Here is a 23,575-nt window from a genome sequence, read left to right on the forward strand (position 1 = left end):
AAATCTGCTGGAACCTGGTGTGACAGCAGCACATCCAACATAGGGTCTTTCACATCGAGCAGGTGAAATTGATCACGAGTTACCTTTCAATTTGAGACAAGAACTTGGTTTCAAAGATGCCCCTGGTCCGGAGACGCTCTGAAATCTGCCCTCGGAAGAGGAGACCCTGCTTGGTCAAGTCAATCAGGATCTGCCGCACGATCTCCCCCAGGTACATCCCACTGGTCATTTTCTCGTATCTGTTTAGAGAAGAGGGATAAGGTTGGCGAGAGCAGGAAAATCAGTGCTGGTGAGTGGTTCGCGAAAGGATCACAAGTCAGAGTGTGGAAGGCATGCCACTGGCATCCACCAGCTGCCTGGGTTGCAGTGGGTCAGAGTGGGCAGCAGGCCCAGAGAAGTGCATGCAGGAGACAGTATGATGTGGGAAGGCCAGGCTTTGGAGCCATATTGAGCAAGAACTAGGTCCCAGCTCTGCCACACATTAGCTGCATGACCTGAGCAAGCACTTTAAACCATCATCTATAAAACAGGGAGCAAAATCCTGACCCCACAAGACTGTTGGGAGGCAACCGTCTGGTGCACAGTAGACACTAAGCTAAAGCGAGTCCCTTTCCTGGCCCCAAAGCTAGCTCTCCTTGGCTTTGTATTTGAAGAAATCTGTTCCACTAGAGCTCCTGCTCCATGAGATAACACATTTAAACTGTATGCACACACCAAGGGTGGTCCAAAACGTTAGCTCCCTTCCCCCTTCCTATCAGGCTGTGAGCTCCAAGGCGGAAGGTGCAAGAGAAAAAGGAGCTTTGCAACCGACAGGCACTGATCAGGCACGCTACCCAGGTAGGTGTGACAGTATTAATAACAATGATGCAGAGCTGGACTGCCCCTGCCTGCAGGGTCAAATGGAAATCTGAGTGTGCCTGAGACTTACGTGCTGGACTTGTATTCTCTTAACTGCTCAGGACCTCATTAGTCTAAAGAACTGACACTTAGACAAATAATGGTGACAGCAGGTGAATTCAAGTATGTTGCCCCCTTAAACTCTCACTCCAAAAACGTGAGTTTCCAGTGGATTCAGACACAAAACTTGGATGCCCCAACTTGGGATTTAGAGATAAGGCCCTTTGTTAAGGTCCCTTGTGTTTTGGTCCCTGGTTCAGCTGGGCTTACCACAATTCACCTGCCTCCCACCTACAAAGACTAGTGCCAAAGGAAGATGAGGGACCACCAGGGCTGGTCTTGGTCTTGTCAAGCCTCTTCCTATTGAGTTTTCTCAGTTTAACAGTCAGCGAGGCATCTGTGGCCCAGGCATCCCATTACATTTCCTATCTGCTCAACTTTTCCACTTGGATGTCGTCCATCAGGATAAATCTACACTTTCATCTTATTTTATATAGTAAGACACTGGGTTTAGTTGTGACAAAGACCACGTGGCCTGACAGTAAAACATTTACTATCTGGTCCTTTACAGAAAAAGTTTGCCAACCCCTGTCGTAATGGATGGGCTCAGGCTAATGATCAATCCACCACAGGCTAGCTCTATCCCTGTCTACCCCTTTCTCTCCTATTCAAGAAAGTATATAAGAATGCAAGTGAAAATGTACTCTGTTTTGTGTTTTTTTTAAACCATCATTATTTTCAGTATTTTGAGTATGGTTATCAATTGGAATACACCTCACAAAGTGATTGTGACCCATGCTGGAACACAACGTCATGGCTGAGAACCAGGACTGCCAACCGTCACCTGAAGCCACTTCCCCACCCCCGGAACAACAGAGATCACCAACCTGGCAGCCTGCTCTTGAAAGACTAAGGATGTTGACCTCTAAACTGGACCTACTAGACGCCCATCTTGAGAGGGCCCACTAAGTCACCGTGTCCCAGCTCTGTGACACCCAGTCCACAGTGAATGGACTTTTTGATGACCTCTGCCTCACTTCCAAAGCCACCACTAGACCTTATGGTACATTGTGGTAATTAGAAAAAGGCTCACCTTCTTTCTCTCTGTTGGAAACTTGTCATAGCTTTATGCTTTTGTTCAAATAAGACATTTCACTAACATCTGATGGAGAGTTGTCATAAATATACAAACTATGGTGTCTGTAACATGAAAATGGTGCCCCCTTAGATCCGCTGAAGTCGTACACTGCACAACCTGCATGAATGCACACATCTGCCCTCCTCACCTCTGTTTGCCAGGATTCAAGGACCCCTCGTCCACCTCCTTGTCGTACTGGGTCCGGATGTCATCTAGGCAGCCATTATCTCCAAATCCTCCCCACTCTGTGTTTATGCACATCTTCCCTTCATCCCCTTCCACCAGTTCAATGTTCCTCATCTCCTCCATGTAGCACATGTTGCTGCCTGTTCCTAAAAGGTCAAGATGGGACTTTAGTCTTCAAAAGACACCACCACGTCTTAAAGAGCCAGCAGGGTACAGTAGATAGGAATTTAGGTTTGGAGTCAGATACCAATGGGTGTGGACTTTAGCTTTACACTCATAGCTGGGTGACCCTAGACAAGTATCTCATCTTTCAGAGATCCATTTACTTCATCTGTAAAAAGGAGATAATACCTGCTTTATAGATTTGTTATAAAGAAAAAAAAAAAAATGAGACGATGTTCGTAAGTTTCCTCCACATAGAATTGGTACCTGTGATATCATTATCCTTCTCCTCCTTCTCCTCATGATTATTGATAAGCCACAGGCACACAAAGTAAGCTCCAAGTAGTCACAGAATTAGCAGTCAGAGCTGGAAGGGACCATGAGGAATCATCTAGTCTTGGATAAGTAGACACTTGGCATCTGAAAGCCACCCTCTTCTCCTTTGTCCATGACCTGGTCTCAGAACTATTCTCAACACAACAGTCCAGGCAACTATTATCATCAATCAAACAAATCTTACCTCTTTGTCCTCCTAGATCTAGCCCAGCCCTTCCCACAGATGAGGAAACTCAAGTCCAGACAAAATAAGCAACCTGCCCAAGGTCACAAAGTAGGTAAGTGTTGGAGTGAGATGAAACCTCTTAGTTGGCATTGAAGACATCTCAATATATCCCCATCTCCTGTTCTATGTACTACTTAAACTCAGGAAGCCCAGACAACCAGCTGGAACAACTTTCCCAGATTCTGTGATTACTTAACCTGTGCCTGTCACTTAGAATGCCCATCACCCTTGTCTCCACCTGTTCAAATACCACCTGTCCCCTCACCTCTTAGAGTATCCCCTGGAATCCACCCTTGCCCTTAATCACTGCCAGACTTTTCCAAAAGACCCTTAAAAGGCCTATATCATACCTCAGACTACTCCCTTCTTCTCTCCTAGGTTTCTTTCCAACTCTTCCCCATCCCGTGCATCCTGACAGCCAGAAGAGGTCAGAGAACAGAGGAGATGCATGTTGGAGCCAGCATGAAAATCTAGCTCCCTCAGCCCCGTGCCAACCTGATCCAACTGTGGTCTCCTTCCTCCCAGGATAATCTGCCCCAAGGCCCTAATTTGAAAGTCCCCTCTTTCTATGTTATTCTCCTTCCTCAACAGAAAGGAAAACCTTGGCTTAGGACCCTTAGGGAAAAAGATGTTAAGTAAAGACTTGGGAATTAGGAGACCTGGAATCCCAATCTTAACTTTGTCTCTACTTTGGACAAAGCTGGCTTCAGAACCTCTATGTAATGGAACAATGGCCCCCGCCCTTCACTATGTTAAAAGGGAACCTCAAAAAGATCAGATGGGAGTAGGCCAATGGGACATGCCTGATCACTTACCTGCAATCAGGCCAACCTCACAATTACGATCTTCATAGCCACAGGTCATCATGGTCCCCACTGTGTCATTCACAACTGCGACTATGTCCAGGTCAAACTCCTGCAAAGGAAGCAGCTCTACTACAAGTAGGATGTGCAAGCCAAACAGGCTCAGGAGGGGCACATCAGCCTGATGTGGGCAGAGGCCAGAGTCACAGGGCTGGGCATAGGATGGCAGAGCAGAGGCGTCTCGGGGAAGGGGCAAGGTCAGGCATGAGCCTCAACACCATAACGTACATTTCTCCTCTTGATGGCTTCCCTGAGCATGTCCACCACATCTTCCCCTTCACAGTCAGTAGCCTTGAAGCCTTTGGTCCACTCAATGAGTGTTCCCTGAAAGAAAGGAGGGCAAATTCATTTGAGCAATAGTTTGCTGGGACCACTGCACAATCTCAGCATCAAATAGATGCAAGGCGCTATAGCTGACTGGTAGTCAAATGCTGTTGACTGTGCTTCCATCTGTAGCCCTAACACTGGCCCCAGAGGTGCCACAGAGCGTGATGCTCAGACAAGGTCTACTGCTGAGGAATAACTGCAGCAATTCATATTTATCAAGGGTCAACTCACGTTCCCTGGCCATGACTGCACAGAACAAAGGCCACTTCTAATTTACCCAATCAATCACATCTTTGTGATTAAAGATAAAGCTGTAAAATGTTCATCAAAGCATTGTTTCACAGGAAAAACTAGAGGCATCCTGTCATTCCAACAATATGGATCTATCATCTTGTACATCAATATAGGAAATGCTCTACACCCATAAAAACATAATGCTTTAAGAGACGTTAGATGTTAGAGAAAGATGTTCACCATACACTGTTAAGTGAACTCACATTAAACAAATACAGATGGTGAATTATTCTATTATTATTTTAAAACTCACACACACTCAAATCTGGAAAAAGGCCTGGAACAAGGCATACACCAGGTGGTTGACAGTGGTTCCCTCTGGGTACAAGATTATTGGTACCTTTTAGTCTCTCCTTTTTGTTTGCCTATATTTTCTAATTTTCCTAAAATTCGCATGTACAATTTTTATAATACCGAGAAAAAGTATTTCTAAATTTTTTTTGAATTTTATTTTTTTAATACAGCAGGTTCTTATTAGTTACCTATTTTATACATATTAGTGTATATATGTCAATCCCAATGTCCCAATTCATCCCCCTTCACCACTTCGCCCCCCTCCTTGGTGTCCATACGTTTGTTCTCTACATCTGTATCTCTATTTCTGCCTTGCAAACCAGTTCATTCTAGATTCCACATATATGCGTTAATGTACGATATTTGTTTTTCTCTTTCTACTTACTTCACTCTGTATGACAGTCTCCAGGTCTACCCACATCTCTGCAAATGACCCAATTTCATTCTTTTTTATGGCTGAGTAATATTCCATTGTATATATGTACCACACCTATGTCTCTCTTTTTGGAACTAGTGGTTACCAGAAGGGCGAAGGGTGAGGAGAGGGGCAAAATAGGTGAAAGGGATTAAGAGGTATAAACTACTAGGTATAAAATAAATTAGTTACAAGGATGTAATGAGAATACATTACAGCACAGAGAATATAGTCAATATTTTATAATAACCTTGTATGGAGTATAAGCTATAAAAATAGCTTATAGTATATGTTGTATACCTGAAACTAATATAATATTGTAAATCAACTATACTTCAATTTTTAAGTCTCTCTTTTTTCTCCCCAGTCATCAGTGGCTTTGCTCCCAGCTGTCCATTGGTCTCCCCTCCTTCTTAGCTGTGTCTTCATGAACCTGTCAGAACTGCTGGGAGAGAGGCCTGAAGGCCCAGTGTCCTGGGTCAGGAGGTGCAGCTGTGCCCTGGATCATTCAGAACCATGGACAGCTGCACACGGCTCCCCCTTCCCATGTGTATTAATTTTTTTTTCAATATCTTTATTGGAGTATAATTGCTCTACAAGGGTGCATTAGCTTCTGCTGTATAACAAAGTGAATCAGCTATATGTATACATATATCCCCATATCCCCTCCCTCTTGCATCTCCCTCCCACCCTCCCTATCCCACCCCTCTAGGTGGTCACAAAGCACCGAGCTCCCTGTGCTATGCAGCTTCCTCCCACCAGCCATCCATTCTATATCTGGTAGTGTATATATATCCATGCCACTTTCTCACCTCGTCCCAGGCCACCCCTCCCTCTCCCCATGTCCTCAAGTTCACTCTCCACATCTGCGTTTTTATTCCTGTTCTGCCCCTAGGTTCTTCAGAACCTTTTTCTTTTTTAAGACTCATATATATGTGTTAGCATACGGTATTAGTTTTTCTCTGTCTGACTTACTTCACTCTGTATGACAGACTCTAGGTCCATCCACCTCACTACAAATAACTCAATTCTGTTTCTTTTTATGGCTGAGTAATATTCCGTTGTATGTATGTGCCACATCTTCTTTATCCATTCATCTGTCGATGGACACTTAGGTTGCTTCCATGTCCTGGCTATTGTAAATAGTGCTGCAGTGAACATCATGGTACATGACTCTTTCTGAATTATGGTTTCCTCAGGGTATATGCCCAGTAGTGGGATTGCTGGGTCACATGGTAGTTCTATTTTCAGTTGTTTTTTTTTTTTTTAATTTTTATTCGGGCATAATTGCTTTACAATGGTGTGTTAGTTTCTGCTTTATAACAAAGTGAATCAGCTATACATATACATCTATCCCCATATCTCCTCCCTCTTGCATCTCCCTCTCATCCTCCCTATTCCACTCCTCTAGGTGGTCACAAACCACCCAGCTGATCTCCCTGTGCTATGCAGTTGCTTCCCACTAGCTATCTATTTTACATTTGGTAGTGCATATATGTCCATGCCACTCTCTCACTTAGTCCCAGCTTACCCTTCCCCCTCCCCGTGTCCTCAAGTCCATTCTCTATGTCTGCGTCTTTATTCCTGTCCTGCCCCTAGGTTCTTCAGAACCATTTTTTTTTTTTTTTTAGATTCCATATATATGCGCTAGCACACGGTATTTGTTTTTCTCTGTCTGACTTACTTCACTCTGTATAACAGTCTCTAGGTCCATCCACCTCACTACAAATAACTCAATTTCGTTTCTTTTTATGGTTGAGTAATATTCCATTGTATATATGTGCCACATCTTCTTTATCCATTCATCTGTTGATGGACACTTAGGTTGTTTCCATGTCCTGGCTATTGTAAATAGTGCTGCAATGAACATCGTGGTACATGACTCTTTCTGAATTATGGTTTTCTCAGGGTATATGCCCAGTAGTGGGATTGCTGGGTCGTATGGTAGTTCTGTTTTTACTTTTTTAAGGAACCTCCATACTGTTCTCCACAGTGGCTGTATCAATTTACATTCCCACCAACAGTGCAAGAGGGTTCCCTTTTCTCCACACCCTCTCCGGCATTTATTATTTGTAGATTTTTTGATGATGGCCATTCTGACTGGTGTGAGGTGATACCTCATTGTAGTTTTGATTTGCATTTCTCTAATGATTACTGATGTTGAGCATCCTTTCATGTGTTTGTTGGCAATCTGTATATCTTCTTTGGAGAAATGTCTATTTAGGTCTTCTGCCCATTTTTGGATTGGGTTGTTTGTTTTTTAATATTGAGCTGCTTATAAATTTTGGAGATTAATCCTTTGTCAGTTGCTTCATTTGCAAATATTTTCTCTCATTCTGAGGGTTGTCTTTTAGTCTTGTTTATGGTTTCCTTTGCTGTCTAAAAGCTTTTAAGTTTCATTAGGTCCCATTTGTTTATTTTTATTTCCCTTTCTCTAGGAGATGGGTCAAAAAGGATCTTGCTGTGATTTATGTCATAGAGTGTTCTGTCTATGTTTTCCTCTAAGAGTTTGATAGTGTCTGGCCTTACATTTAGGTCTTTAATCCATTTTGAGTTTATTTTTGTGTATGGTGTTAGGAAGTGTTCTAATTTCATTCTTTTACATATAGCTGTCCAGTTTTCCCAGCACCACTTATTGAAGAGGCTGTCTTTTCTCCACTGTATATGCTTGCCTCCTTTATCAAAGATAAGGTGACCATATGTGCGTGGGTTTATCTCTGGGCTTTCTATCCTGTTCCATTGATCTATGTTTCTGTTTTTGTGCCAGTATCATACTGTTTTGATTACTGTAGCTCTGTAGTATAGTCTGAAGTCAGGGAGCCTGATTCCTCCAGCTCTGTTTTTCTTTCTCAAGATTGCTTTGGCTATTCGGGGACTTTTGTGTTTCCATACAAATTGTGAAATTTTTTGTTCTAGTTCTGTGAAAAATGCCATTGGTAGTTTGACAGGGAATGCACTGAATCTGTAGATTGCTTTGGGTAGTATAGTCATTTTCACAATGTTGATTCTTCCAATCCAAGAGCATGGTATATCTCTCCATCTATTTGGATCATCTTTAATTTCTTTCATCAGTGTCTTATAGTTTTCTGCATACAGGTCTTTTGTCTCCCTAGGTAGGTTTATTCCTAGGTATTTTATTCTTTTTGTTGCAGTGGTAAGTGGGAGTGTTTCCTTAATTTCTCTTTCAGATTTTTCATCATTAGTGTAGAGGAATACTAGAGATTTCTGTGCGTTAATCTTGTATCCTGCTACTTTACCACATTCATTGATTAGCTCTAGCAGTTTTCTGGTAGCATCTTTAGGATTCTCTATGTATAGTATCATGTCATCTGCAAACAGTGACAGTTTTACTTCTTCTTTTCCGATTTTGATTCTTTTTATTTCTTTTTCTTCTCTGATTGCTGCGGCTAAAACTTCCAAAACTATGTTGAATAATAGTGGTGACAGTGGGCAACCTTGTATTGTTCCTGATCTTAGTGGAAATGGTTTCAGTTTTTCACCACTGAGAACAATGTTGGCTGTGGGTTTGTCATATATGGCCTTTATTATGTTGAGGTAAGATCCCTCTATGCCTACTTTCTGGAGGGTTTTTATCATAAATGGGTGTTGAATTTTGTCAAAAGTTTTTTTCTGCCTCTATTGAGATGATCATGTGGCTTTTATCCTTCAATTTGTTAATATGGTGTATCACATTGATTGATTTGCATATATTGAAGAATCCTTGCATTCCTGGGATAAACCCCACTTGATCATGGTGTATGATCCTTTTAATGTGCTGTTGGATTCTGTTTGCTAGTATTTTGTTGAAGATTTTTGCATCTATGTTCATCAGTGATATTGGCCTATAGTTTTCTTTTTCTGTGACATCTTTGTCTGGCTTTGGTATCAGGGTGATGGTGGCCTCGTAGAATGAGTTTGGGAGTGTTCCTCCCTCTGCTATATTTTGGAAGAGTTTGAGAAGGATAGGTGTTAGCTCTTCTTTAAATGTTTGATAGAATCCGACTGTGAAGCCTGGGCTTTTGTTTGTTGGAAGATTTTTAATCACAGTTTCAATTTCAGTGCTTGTGATTGGTCTGTTTATATTTTCTATTTCTTCCTGGTTCAGTCTCAGAACGTTGTGCTTTTCTAAGAATTTGTCCATTTCTTCCAGGTTGTCCATTTTATTGGCATATAGTTGCTTGTAGTAATCTCTCATGATCCTTTGTATTTTTGCAGTGTCAGTTGTTACTTCTCCTTTTTCATTCCTAATTCTATTGATTTGAGTCTTCTCCCTTTTTTTCTTGATGAGTCTGGCTAATGGTTTATCAATTTTGTTTATCTTCTCAAAGAACCAGCTTTTAGTTTTATTGATCTTTGCTATTGTTTCCTTCATTTCTTTTTCATTTATTTCTGATCTGATCTTTATGATTTCTTTCCTTCTGCTAACTTTGGGGTTTTTTTGTTCTTCTTTCCCTAATTGCTTTAGGTGTAAGCTTAGGTTGTTTATTTGAGATGTTTCTTGTTTTTTGAGCTAGAATTGTATTGCTATAAACTTCCCTCTTAGAACTGCTTTTGCTGCATCCCATAGGTTTTGGGTTGTCATGTTTTCATTGTCATTTGTTTCTAGGTATTTTCTGATTTCCTCTTTGATTTCTTCAGTGATCTCTTGGTTATTTAGTAGTGTATTGTTTAGCCTCCATTTGTTTGTATTTTCTACATTTTTCCTGTAATTGATATCTAGTCTCATAGCGTTGTGGTCAGAAAAGATACTTGATTCGATTTCAATTTTTGTAAATTTACCAAGGCTTGATTTGTTACCCAAGATGTGATCTATCCTGGGGAATGTTCCATGTGCACTTGAGAAGAAAGTGTATTCTGTTGTTTTTGGATGGAATGTCTTATAAATATCAATTAAGTCCATCTTGTTTAATGTGTCATTTAAAGCTTGTGTTTCCTTATTTCTTTTCATTTTGGATGATGTGTCCATTGGTGAAAGTGGGGTATTAAAGTCCCCTACTATGATTGTGTTACTGTCGATTTCCCCTTTTATGGCTGTTAGCATTTGCCTTATGTATTGAAGTGCTCCTATGTTGGGTGCATAAATATTTACAATTGTTATGTCTTCTTCTTGAATTGATCCCTTGATCATTATGTACTGTCCTTCTTTGTCTTCTGTAATAGTCTTTATTTTCAAGTCTATTTTTTCTGATATGAGTATTGCTACTCCAGCTTTCTTTTGATTTCCATTTGCATGGAATATCTTTTTCCATCCCCTCACTAGCAGTCTGTATGTGTCCCTAGATCTGAAGTGGCTCTCTTGTAGACAGCATATATATGGGTCTTGTTTTTGTATCCATTCAGCAAGCCTGTGTCTTTTGGTTGGAGCATTTAATCCATTTACATTTAAGGTAATTATCGATATGTATGTTCCTATTCCCATTTTCTTAATTGTTTTAGGTTTGTTATTGTAGGTCTTTTCCTTCTCTTGTGTTTCCTGCCTAGAGAAGTTCCTTTAGCATTTGTTGTAAAGCTGGTTTCATAGTGCTGAATTCTCTTAGCTTTTGCTTGTCTGTAAAGGTTTTAATTTCTCCGTCGAATCTGAATGAGATCCTTGCTGGGTAGAGTAATCTTGGTTGTAGGTTTTTCCCTTTCATCACTTTAAATATGTCCTGCCATACCCTTCTTGGCTTGCAGAGCTTCTGCTGAAAGATCAGCTATTAACCTTATGGGGATTCCTGTATTAATTTTTAATAGCAGCAGTAATACAGGAATGCATGACCTTTGTAAAACATTAAAGTGTTATTGATAAGGACAAAGTCCACTTTAATTCCCCATCCCCCCAAACTTGAGAGGTAACCTCTGTTATCAGTTTGATATTAATCCTTTCAGACCTTTTTCTCTTTGCTTACATGTATTTTCAAATACATTCATACTGTGTGTGGACTACTGCAGTTTGTTTCTCTCACTCAATAATATATCTTTTAGACCATTCCAGGTCAGTTAATATCGAAAATATTCCTCAAATATAATTGCACAGAAAATTTTAAATTAAAAAAAAAACTGTAAAACAAGTACTATTTTAATCGCCATTTTTCAAATGAGGAAGCCAAAGGTGCAGAGGTTAAATAATTTGCCCAAAGTCACAAAGCCAGTAAGTGGAGAAGCCAAGATTCGACCTGAGGCAATGTGGTTCCAGACCCATGCTCTTAACTACCGTACGCTCTTGCCTCCTGACTAGGTAGGTAATATCTGTGAAGCATTTAGAACAGGGTCTGGCACTGAGCAAACACCATGTATGTGTTTGTTAAATAAAAATCTAGTAATTCTGTATGATTGATATACCATAGTTTATTTAGTCATTCTCCATTGCCAGACATTTGGGTTATTTCTAATTTTTCATTATTAAAAAGTGATGCTGTAGTGAACATCCTTGTTCATTCCTCCTTAGGTACATTTTAAGAAATGGAATCTTGAGAAATGGATCTTATGGCTCTTAGCATTCTGGCATTTTTAATTTTGAGAGATCTAGCCATATTACCAGATAATTTTGCCTTTTGAACCCCTCTCTCCCTGTTCTCTGAATGACTGGGGGGCAGTGGGGGTAGACCTGGTGAAGAGTGTTTTCATAGCATTCTCTGAGCCCTGCAGAGCTCTGTTTCAGTTCTGATTTTGCAGCTACTGATTGGATAAGACTGCATGCCTCAATTTCCTCATATGAAAAGTGAAATAGGGAATTCCCTGGTGGTGGTCCAGTGGTTAGGACTCAGCGCTCTCACTGCTGGGGCCCCCAACTTCGATCCCTCATCAGAGCACTAAGATCCCACAAGCCGTGTGGCACAGCCAAAAATAAATACATAAATAGGATAGAAAATAGAGTATAATGCACAAAATGAGGGTAGGTACTATTTCTTGATTTTTTTGTTTTGATTATATATATGTAAGTGTACTGTGCATTATAGCCAAAATGGTCCAAAAACACTGGGCTCCAGGTCCTGATCCTGAGGGTAGAGTGCAAGAACCTGGGCTCTCAGGCCAGTGTCCTGGAATAACCCCTCTACCACTGTTTATAGATGTGGTAACCTGGACAACTTAACCTCTTTGTGCCTCCGTTTTTCGTAACTACAAAATGGTGATTAAAAATAGTGTGTATATATACAACAAAATATCACTCAGCTTTAAAAAGGAAGGAAATTCTACATGGATGACCCTTGAGAACATTATGCTAAGTGAAATAAGCCAGTCACAAAATAACAAATACTGTTATGATTCTACTTACACGAGGTACCTAGAATAGTCAAATTTATAGAGACAGAGAGTAAAGTAAACGTTACCAGGGGCTGGGAGAGGGGCAAATGAGGAGTTATTGTTTAATGGGTATAGAGTTTCAGTTTGGGAAGATGAAAGAGTTCGGAAGATGGATAGTGGTGATAGTTTCATAACAATGTGAGTGTACTTAATGCCACAGTACACTTGTACTTTTTAAGTGTACCAGTGTACACTTAAAAACAGTCAAAGTGGTAAATGTTATATCTATTTTACCACAATAAAAAATGGTAAAATAAACAAAGCAAAAATAGTGTGTACATCATGAGGACATTGACTGGATTAGACAAAATCTTAACAAGTCTTTGGTGTCATTCTTATTATTGTCATGAGCTCTCTGGCTGACTTGCTGTGCTGACCAGAGTTCTCTCTATAAACTGAGGAGTGGTGTTCTGCTTTTATGCCAGTCCTGTAAGCTTAGTTGACATAAGCCTATCAGAGAGCAAGAGAGAGTGCTCTGTTCTCCATAAGCTGGTGAATGGTGTTTTTATCCAAGAATTCCAAGAAAAATCTTGTGACGTACATTTCAAAATTATTATGAATAATTTATTAAAATCATTATCCATGATGTTCTTCAATGTCAACTAGGTAAGTGTCGATGTGATAAACTCCTGAAATTCTAATATCAGGAAAGAAATGCATTTCTTCTGATGCACTGGTATGCTTTTGTTCATCAGACAATAAAAACCCTACGACCTATTGCATTTCCCTGTTTACACAGGAAGACCCAGGTAATATTGTGGACTAAGAGTTATAACTGGCCTTAACTGGTCATTACCTCTTCTTATCTCTCGATAATATGATTTGACCTCTTTTTTAACAGTAGCCTTATCCATGTGTCCCTTTATTGTATACTACACTAAATTATTTTGTAAACTTCAATCAAAGAAACAATAATAATGAAAAGGGAACACAGTAAATAGAAAAAAATTAAATGGTCCAAATTCTCGATCATGTCTCCCCAGCTGCCCTGAACCTGAGACCCCGAAATAAAATGAACAGTGACTCAGAGCTGTCTCGAGATTCCCCAGGTGTAGGAGGGAATGGGCCCACCAGGCTGGGCCGTCTTACCTTGTCAATGCTCGCCTGCCTACAGGGAAATGAGAATGTGAAGCCCAAAGGCAGCTGGGCTCCCTTGAGGCCCATGTAGTCCAGGAAGTCAGCGATGCACTGCACGATGTGGTCAAACAGCTGCAGGGAGAGAGCGGTAGTCATGCCAGGCCTGCACTGTACGGGGTGGCAGCCTGGCACCTCGGAGTGCGGAACCCCCTGCCCGGCATTTACCTCCTCGCCGGTGCCCTGCATGATCTCCAGGGGGATGGCGAAGATCTTGTTGTACATTCGCACCGACCTCCGTCCGCTTCTGATCTTCACCAGGAGGACCCGGAAGTTGGTTCCCCCCAGATCCAGGGCGAGGAACTTGCCTTTCTCTGTGGTGGAGAAAGTGGGGGCTGCATTCCACCGGCACGCACCAAGCAGGGTCTTGTGTGCAGGCATTGGGAGGAAGAGGTGATGCTGAAAGTGAGCAGATCCAGAGCCTGCCCGCCTGGGGCTCATGGGCCAAAGGGGCGTGGCGGTCACCAAGCACAGTGTCAGAGCACTGGGCAGGCACCCTGAGCCCATCTGAGGCCAGCCTGCTTTTCTTGCTGTCTGGTAAAGGCCACACATGATACGCTCAGGGAGCCTCTGTGGGTGAATCCAGGCCAGGCTACCTGACTACAATGGACTCGGGAAGGTGCTTCCATCCTGTCTATATGGCCTAGAGGAACTGTTCATCCTGAGCATGAAATGATTCTTCTGTCCTGCTCTCCCCTTCCCTGGATTCTCACACCCCCACCTGACTAATAAGAAACTATATCGAGTCTGACGCCCATCACCGTCCAGGGCCCCCCAGTGCAGTGCCTCTCGGTTCTCTGACATTGCAGAGCATGTCAGTCTGTTCTGTGTGATTCCTCACCTCTCTCCCTGCCTCATTCACTCTGTTCTAGCCACACCGGTCATTTTGCTGTTCCCTGAATTTGCCAAAGACCTCACTCTCAGCCAGTTCTCTTACCCCTGATGGTGGTCTATTTTTCTTCATAGCCCTGTCATTACACGGCATCACCTGGCGTTTATTTGTTTACTGTCTGCCAGCCCAACAGAACTTAGGCTCCATAAGGGTAGGGACTGTGTTTTCTTCACTGCTCTGTTACCGTGCCTACAACAGAGCCTGACAAGTAGCATGTGCTTAATGAAACTTTGAGGAATAAAGGCAAAAGGATAAAAGTGATGAAAGAATGAATAGTTGAATAGTGTCTTTTACTGCTGTTATTCTTTTCCCCCCAAGTAGACTCGAACAATACTGGCTCTGGAAAAGATCTTTGTTGTTGAGAGATTCCAAGTACAACTGTGTGACCTTGAGTATGTCACCTAACCTCTCTGAGTCTCAGTTTTGGCATCCATAAAATGGGAATCATTCTCTTTATATAACATACAGAGTAGTTGTGAGCACAAAATGAAATTAAACGTTCAAAAGCAAATTAAAGATATGAAGCATTTTACAAAGGTCATTAATATCTGGGTGAGACTCATGAGATTCAAAGAGGTGGAGTAACTTGTCTAAAGAACTGACCTCACTGTTTTGTGGCTCCCGTCAGACGAGCACAGAGGACCAGGAGAAGGATCAAGTATCGGAAAAGTCAGGGGCAGAAAGTGAAGAGAGGGGAGAGGAAGAGAGCCAAGCCCCAGGAGAGAAGAGAGCCAGAGAAGAGGGAGGAAGACAAGCCAGACACTCCAAGTGTCCAGACGGTAGCCCCTGGGAACAGCATCTGGGTCTTCACACACATGGAACCTAACTTAGGTATTCTTCACTGCCAGTGCCGTGGATCAACCAAAGCAAATAGATTCAGCAGAGTACTAACCTTCTACCCCAACCCTCCTCCCTCCATTCTAGACATGAACCCAAGGCTCTTGAAACAAAAGACCTAACTGGATTTAAGGAGTTTTGATACGAGCTCTGGGTGGCCCATCAGAGAAGGGAGCTGTGCACGGCCCACCTGTGCCATCTGGCATCCCGCAGACGTAGGTGGGCAGCATCTTGACCGTGGCCAGCGGGTGGGTGTCCCTCTTCAGCCCGTACTCGAGCTCAACCCGCATCTTGTCCCGAACGCCCACAAGTTGCTCTCGGGTCAGCCGGAACAAAGCCAGCACCTTGTCAATCTGCTTCCGCTGGGCCTGCACGCGGGAGGCCACTGCGGTCACCATGGCGGCCCCCTTGGTGCTGCCACTCTCCGACAGGAGGAAGCGGACGTCACAGTTCGGGACCAGTTTCCTCACCACCTTGTGCAGGCGTTTTGGGTATCTGGAGGCGGAGGGGGGGATGGCAAAATATGTAAACATCATAAAGGCCCGGGCCCAGCCAATAGGAACAGACGCAGGTGTAGCAGAGGAACGGGTTCCTGGGGAGCCCTGCTGGGCCAAGGCTCACCCCTTCAGTTGCTGGATGGAGGGGGAAGATGGGGGTGACTGGGGGTAGGGACCAGGGCAGCTGGGACAGTGGAAGGGACACTTGAAAGGCTCAAAGAAGTGGTTATTTTATCACTAATATTATAAGCAGTAGGGCATGGCCACACATAATGTATTAGCTGAACATCATCTCTGCCCAAAGGGGAAGGGTTCTTTCCCCAGCTCTTCCCAGGTGTATGCACCTGACTTCCAATAACACCTCTGTCAGAGGGACTTTCGTGCTCCCTCCTTCTGGGAAATTCTCATTTCCCTGTGTCTTCCTACTGGTATCTTTCATGTGGACTTAGCAACCCCTGCCATCCTGAGTTTTCCCCATTTATAACTGGGTGTATCTTACTTTCCAATCTTACCACATAGCAAGTATTCAATAATAATGGATAGATAGATGAATAGATGGATAGACAGATGGATAAACACACGGCTTTGCTAGTCAGGCAATTGGTTTTAGCAGAATATTCCTTTAAGAATGATCCCCTAAAGCAACCCAGCCAGCTAGATGAATGTAATCTGTGAATTCACCCCTTCCCCTGTAATCTCAGAACCAGAGAAGACAGTTGGGTCCAGCAACCCAGAGAAGCAGCGTAGTTTAGAGACAAAACTGGACTCGGTTCCAAGCAGACAGACTGGACTCATTTGCAGGGGGTGTGGGCCGGCGGCCAGCACTCACTGGGGGTGGATCTTGTAGAGCGTGCCATCCATGCCCACCGTGGTCCGGAGCCGCACCAGCTTCTTGTTCTCCCGCAGGCGTGTTAGGATGGCTGCCAGGGCCGCTGCACAGAGATTGGCTGAGCGGAAGGAAACGATGGTGCAGACGTGCTGGACGGCGACGCAGTCGGCCTCTGAAGGCTCCAGGCCCAGATCCGTCAGGATCTCTCTTGTATTAGCCAGGCCTTCTTTATACCTGGCCAGGGGACAGGAATGAGAGGACCACACTTCTCCATCCCGTGGGAGTCCCCCTCAGAGAGCCAGCATTCCCACCTCTCAGGACTGTGAAAATAAATAGGCTGGCACATAGTCATATGATAATAGTGACGATTTCAACAATGATCATGGCAGCCACCATTTATTGCACATTATGTGCCAGGTGCTTGTCTAAGGACTTGACATGTGTTAACTCAGCCCTCACAACAATCCTGGGGGGAGTACTGTCATTATCCTATTGTACAGAAGAGGGATCTGAGGCACAGACAGGGTAGATAACCTGTCCACAGGCACACAGCTGGTAAGTGCAAGGGGCAGGATTTGAACTCAGGCAGTTCGATTACAGAGCCCACCCTTTTAAGCATCCTGTGCTATACTGCCTTTTACAGAAACTCAGTCTCTGCCAAGCTCTGCATAAACACAGACTCTGGGAGTCAGATGTCACCCTGTTGAACTCAGAATCCAAGCTGATCGCAAAGCTCAGGGCAACGCCAGGGTTTCTAAGCCTGAGGAACAGGATCCTGGGTCGACGGGGGCCAGCCACCATCACCAGTCAGCTCCCCACTGCACACCTTTGTGTGAGCCCCCTAATCACCAAAGCCAAAGCCAAAGCCAGTCCCTGACAGCACCAGGTAGAGAAGGTTATTGCTTTAGCAGGAATTCTTAACTTGGATTCCATGCTTGGGTTTTAACGGGTCCAAGGATGCCCTGATATTATAAGCAAAATGGTGTGCAAATGCGCATTTTGGGGGTAAAGGGTCCAGAACTTAAATCAGATTCTCAAAGGGGTCTGTGACCCTAAAAATGTTATGTCACCACTTCAGTGAGGAAAAAGGTAACAAAACATGAGGAGGGTGCAGACCTCCGACAGCAGAATCCCTGGCTGCTGAAACCAACAAGAAGCCACATGTGAGGCGTGGCAAGCATTGCTAATACACCTGAAGCTGCGCCCAGGTATGAAATCGTCCTGTGAAGAGGGAAGATCTGGTTCCTTCTGTGCACCACCACCATGAGCACACCACTCCTTGGTTGCCCACCCTAACCCTCTGCAGAGTCAAGGTGAAAGGGACCCTGCCAGCAGCTTACTTCTCCATGGCAGCCACGTGCCGTGTTTCAATCTTGCCCTTAATGTGGAGAGCGGAGGATTTCTCGCCGCCAAACAGGAGGCCTGCCTTGGCCATCTTCAGCAAGATGAGCCTGACGAGTTCACCTAGGTACAGGCCGCTGATCATCTTCTCAAACCTACAATTTGGTGAACAGATCAGTGGCAGCAATGCCTTTGGTTATGCAGCATCCTTTCCCAAAGCCCATGAGCCACAGCCCATGGTTCGGAGCATGAGTAGTGGAAGGGCCTCTTTACAGGTCAGGAGGCCTCAGTCCCTGTCCCAGCTTGGGGTGCCCCTGGGAACCCACTCATCCTCTCTGAGCTACATTCTCCTCACCTATAAAAGGGGAGGACTAAACTAGAGGAAACCTAAGATTCTTTCCTGATGACAAAGTGCTTGATTCCAAAAATCTTTATCTCAAATCACCCTTGGCCATGGGGGGTGCCATTCTCATATTAGGCATAAGGAATCTCAACTTCAGAGACTTCAGGTACTTTCCCAGCATCACCAACCATAGCATGACAAATCCCAATTTCAAATGTTTCCAACTCCTACACATGTTTCTGCCCAAGAGAGAAACATGCTGTGTCTGTGAGATGGGCTTGGATAGCTCCAGAGAGGTTCTACAATAATATGGATGAAATATCCCACCAGGCTACCTACACCTGGACTCTCAGTCTGCATACAACAAGCAATTACTTACTGTTTCCCAAGTAAACTATTAAATATAATTTTTATTCTGCAAACATAAGATACAAAATCAAGGACAACCTGTTTCCTAATCAACTTTATCTATTTCATATAAAGTCTTAGAACGTTGCAGAAACAAGACAATCAAAAGAAATCCAGGTTGGGTTTGGGGGAGTGGAATTTACTTTAAGTGAAATGGATAGGACGAGGATGATAAAGTTCCCAAAATGGCACCACTTCCTTGGGCTGTGGCTGCTCTGTGTCACCAGTGAAATGGGTGTGTGCTGGGGGCCAGGTGCATCCAAAGCAGAAATTTGCTCCCCAGGTATGCACTTCTAGTGTTGAGTGGTTTCTAGGAGGTACTTAAAATATTTATTCACCAGGGCTTCTTGGGAAAATGGTTGATTCCAGGGCTGGGGCTGGGAAAGTGCATGGTGAGCCTAGAGCACCTTACTGTGCCAGAAAATAAGGAAGTACTTAAAGAGTGATGGAATCATGTCAAAAGGACACAGGGACTAGCTGGAAGGAGCTTCCACTGGCTAAATCTGAAAAGAATTTGAATATCAAAAGAAATATAATAGGAAGGAATTATAACCCATTAAATTAAAAAAGAATCCATATTAGTATAAGTAGATAAATGGAGGAGATAGGAAAGCTCTTACTTATAGTAGAATAACAACTAATAACCTAGAGGGAATGATGGATCTAGAAATTCATCAATGGATGCTAAAACTAGAGAGTGAAAGTTTAATGAGAAACAGGGTATTTATATAGTCTCAAAGTATCTCTTCACCAGATACTTATTCATTATAGAGGGAATAATAATGACCTTACGGTGCAGAAACCTCTCTCATATCCCCTTAACCAAGTGATCTGAGTTAGCATCCCCAGTAACGGAACAAACAACATGTGCTTCCAGATCCGATGCCCACGGGAGGACACACACCACTTGTGTGATAGTCCTGCCAAAAATACATCGCCTGAATCTAATCATGAGGGAACGTCAGACAAATCCAAGTTGAGGGACATTCTGTGAAATAAATGGCTTGCATGCTGGAAGATCATGAAAACCAAACAGATATTACAGAAGATTAAAGGAGGCTAAAGAGACACGGCAGCCAACATGTAATGTGTGATCCTGGACCTGGACCAGGACAATTTTTTTTTTTTCTTATAAAGGACATTAGTGGGGCAGCAGGTGAGTTTTGAATAAGATCTGTAAATTAGAGATTAGAACTGATTAAGTGTTAATTTCCTAATTTTGATAATTATACTTTAATTATATAAGAGAATGTAATTCTTTTCAGATAATACACTCTGAAGTATTTAGGGGTGAAGGAATATTATGTTTGCGATTTTAGTCTCAAATGTTCAGAAAAATAATTTTATATAGACATGTGTATTTTATGTATATGTGTATTTTATGTGTCTGTGTATATACATATACACGGAGAGAGAATGTTACTATTAGGGAATTTGAGTGAAGGGGAATTTTATACTATTTTCACTACATTTTTGTAAGTCTGAAATTATTTTTTAAAATTGTAAGCGTTTCTTCATTCAACACTTTTTTTTTTAACAAACACTTAATGAGCTGCAATAATATGTAAGACCCTATGTGTAGAAAGGAAAGGAAAATCACAGGTTTAGCCGCTTTCAGGGAGCTCAGCATACAGGCGCAGAGCTGAGGCAGACCCTGAACACTTATACTACAGGTGAGTGTGGGATGAGAGCAGAGAAAGGCTCGGCAAGACCTGAGACTGAGAGGGTCACACCAGGTGCTGCATGATTAGGCCTCGGAGCAGGAGGGGGCAGGGCGGAAGGGGAACACAAATGAGGAGGGTGTGCTTCCTCAGGCTGCACTGGTTTGCTCTGTGGCCACTCATCCAAATGCGCCAAGAAGCCAGGACACCTAGTTCACAGCCGTATCCCCCCTACCTCCGGACTGAATTCGAATCAGGGATATGACCTACGGGAAATCACTCAATTTCCTTGGCTTTCACTTTCCTCATCTGTCCGGTGAAACTGAAATACAAGCCTTGACTCATAAACCCCCTGTGATGGATAACGAGTCACAGCTAAGAAGCCTCCCAGGTGTAAAGCGTACCTGAGTAAGTGGACATCTCCCGGTGCTGATGCCCAGATTACAGCGCAGGGTACTCACAGCTGCTTCCCGGGGTTGAGAGAGCCGAGGTCCAGCTCCCGGTCGAACTCGGTGCGGATGTCCTCCAGGGCCCCGTCGTCCCCGAAGGCCCCCCACTCGGTGTTGATGCACATCCTCCCCTCGTCACCTTCCACCAGCTCGATGTTGCTCATGTCCTCCATGTAGCACGCGTTGGTGCCGGTGCCTGGACGAGGGATCAGGGAGAAAACAGAGACGTGAGGGCTCCCAGCTGGACAAAGACAGAGGGGACTCTCAACTGCCCAAGAGTCCTCTGAACGCATCACAAAGTGCTTTTGATCCACTCCGGGGGCTGGTTCTCGCTGAGGGAAGCAGCTTTTGGCGAGCCGGGGAGTTCATGAGGAATAAAGCTGACATGTCAAGTCTACACTTGTCAGGGTGTTAATGGTTTGCTGTTATCAATGGAGTCAATTGTGAAGAAGTCCCTGATGAATATGTATGAAAGTTGACAGTATATTTACTAAGAGGAGGATGAGTTAACCAAACTTTGTAAATATGTTTTAAAAAAAAATCACCGACCCAGAGTAATACTTTTAATCCTTTCCCTATGCTACTTAGCTTCTTCTCTATTTGATACTAAAAATATTCCTTACTCATAGCCTGCCACAAATTGTTCCTAGCATAAGCTACATCCTTATCTTTGACAGTGATTAGCTATCACATAAGAAAGCAACATGCCATTATTCAAACACAAACTCACTCCAAGGAAATACCTCAAACACTTGAGTAGTGGGGAGTGGCTGCAGATAGGCACAATCTGCAGCCAATAGGTTTGGGACCTATTGGGATAATGGAAGTGTGCTAATTGGATTGTGGTGATGGTTACAAAACTCTATAAATTCACTAAAAATCATTGAATTATACAACTAAATGAGAGGATTTTATGCCTCAGTAAAGCTGTTTTTGTTTTTGTTTTTGGCCACATCGCGTGGCTTATGGGATCTTAGTTCCCCGACCAGGATCGAACCCAGGTCCCCAGCAGTGGAAACAGGGAGTCTTAACCACTGGACTGCCAGGGAATTCCCCAATAAAGCTGTTTAAAAAATTATTTTTTTTAAAGTATCTTCCCCTGGCTGATACTCTGGTGTCAGAATTTTAAAGCCAACATGAGAAATAAAAGATGTAGAGAATCAGAGTGTAACAGAATATTTGGAAAAAGCTTTTCTCAGAAAAGCACAGACACTGTTTAGGCATGGCACCCAATTGGCAGGTTACCAGACACAGTCGCTAAGACAGACACAGTGGGCAGTAGCAGATGCCATGACCGACAAGCGCCAGGCCCATCCAGAGGTGTGGGGTTCCAGAAACAGGAAGGCAGATCAAGCCCCTCCGCTGTAAAGACCCTGCCCTTTGGGAAAGTCGGGCTGAGGAGAGTGAGTTGGAAATTAAGAAAAAGCAATTCAGAAAACTTCCCCCAATAGTGGTAAAGGAACAGGGAAGCTGCAGGGATGTTTGAGAACAGCCTATAAACCCGGTCCATTTGGCCTTACTGTCCCCTGCACAGCCTTCTCACGGACCCCTCCAGGAGAGTCCCTCCCAGCTCAGGTGTTGAGACCACCCACCAGACCCCCCCCCCCACCCGCTGCGCTGCGGCCTCCCTGGTCCAGGCCCACACACAGCAACGAAGGCCCAACGCAGCCAAAAAATAAATAAATTTATAATCAAAAAAAAAAAAAAATGCACACCCCACTTATCCGCCACCCAAAGTCCTCCCGTGCCCTGCCTCCCCTGGGGCAGAAGCCAAAGACCTTCCAGTGACTGTGCTCCGTGTCCTAGGCCACCTGTCCAGTCCTGTCCACTCTCTCACGTGAAAGGCCTTCTACCCTCAGCCTCACTCGCTTTGATTCAGCCTTTTAGGGTTTCTCGAGCACCCCAGACTCAGTCCCATCTCAGAGGCCACAGGGACTCTCTTCTTCACCAGCTCTGCTTTGCTCCCTCCTCCTCATCACTGAGGTCCCTGCTCAAATGTCACCTCTCAGCAAGGCCCGGCCTGACCACCCCACCACACTCACTCTCAGTCACATCACCCTGCTTTATATTCCTTATCATACTAACCACCACCTGAATTTATATTACTTGTTTAGGCCTTTTCGGTCTCTCACCCACCTCCGCACTGAAAGCTTCATGAGTACAGGAACCTTTGGGACTCTCACCACTGAGAAACTGATGCAGAGCACAAGGCCTGGCACACAATGGGCACTCAGTAAACACTTGTTGAATGAATGCATATATTAATTTTCCATCTCCCTATGTTGCTTCTTCTAAGTAGAAAGTGCCAATAACCTTCCCACAGAATTTACTCAGAGTTCCCCGAAACTAAGCCCCAAACCAACCCCTTTCGCCCTCCTCCAAAAAGCAAGTCAAATTGAGTTACCAATGATGACACCAACTTCACAGTAGGGATCATCATAGGCGCACGTCATCATGGTCCCCACGGTGTCATTGACCAAAGCCAGGATGTCCACATCTAAATCCTGCTGGAACACAAGTCCCAGAGGGCATCAGTGGGTGGGAGAGAGGTATTATCCCTTTATGTTTCCCCACAGAGGAAGCAAAAGCAGTGAAGGTGCCTGGTTGAGACAATCTCTAGATCCTGCCTTCTGGGCCTGCGTGTAAGGAATAAGGCCCTTGTCAAGGTTCAGGGGAGAGAAAGAGCAGTTGGGAGCTGAAGAGTGAAACTCACGCTCCTGCTCGGTGGGTGAAAGCCTCTGAGCAATGAAAATACGAGGGAC

The 23,575-nt window shown here is 43.8% G+C and overlaps 1 protein-coding gene and 1 long non-coding RNA gene across 6 annotated transcripts in view; one reads left to right on the top strand and one right to left on the bottom strand.

Moving 5' to 3' along the window:
* Positions 1-23,575, top strand: part of LOC309642742 — a 335,590-nt gene that overhangs the window by 112,291 nt on the left and 199,724 nt on the right. The gene's annotated exons all lie outside the window — the stretch shown is intronic.
* The window catches only part of HKDC1 (hexokinase domain containing 1), a 265,615-nt gene that overhangs the window by 5,117 nt on the left and 236,923 nt on the right, over positions 1-23,575 (bottom strand). For 4 of the 5 annotated variants that reach the window (XM_082424443.1, XM_082424446.1, XM_082424444.1 and 1 more), the window contains 11 exons: positions 23,218-23,320; positions 20,826-21,009; positions 17,952-18,107; positions 16,612-16,845; positions 15,476-15,780; positions 13,725-13,870; positions 13,512-13,631; positions 4,037-4,132; positions 3,761-3,860; positions 2,184-2,367; positions 84-239 (listed from right to left, as the gene is read on the bottom strand). In XM_082424443.1, the coding sequence (XP_082280569.1) occupies positions 84-239; positions 2,184-2,367; positions 3,761-3,860; positions 4,037-4,132; positions 13,512-13,631; positions 13,725-13,870; positions 15,476-15,780; positions 16,612-16,845; positions 17,952-18,107; positions 20,826-21,009; positions 23,218-23,320 (1,784 nt within the window). The remainder of the gene's footprint in view (positions 1-83; positions 240-2,183; positions 2,368-3,760; positions 3,861-4,036; positions 4,133-13,511; positions 13,632-13,724; positions 13,871-15,475; positions 15,781-16,611; positions 16,846-17,951; positions 18,108-20,825; positions 21,010-23,217; positions 23,321-23,575) is intronic. The other variant, XM_082424447.1, reaches the window with a different exon arrangement.

Source organism: Balaenoptera physalus, assembly GCF_965194825.1.
Source record: "Balaenoptera physalus genome assembly, chromosome: 14".
NCBI lineage: Eukaryota > Metazoa > Chordata > Mammalia > Artiodactyla > Balaenopteridae > Balaenoptera > Balaenoptera physalus.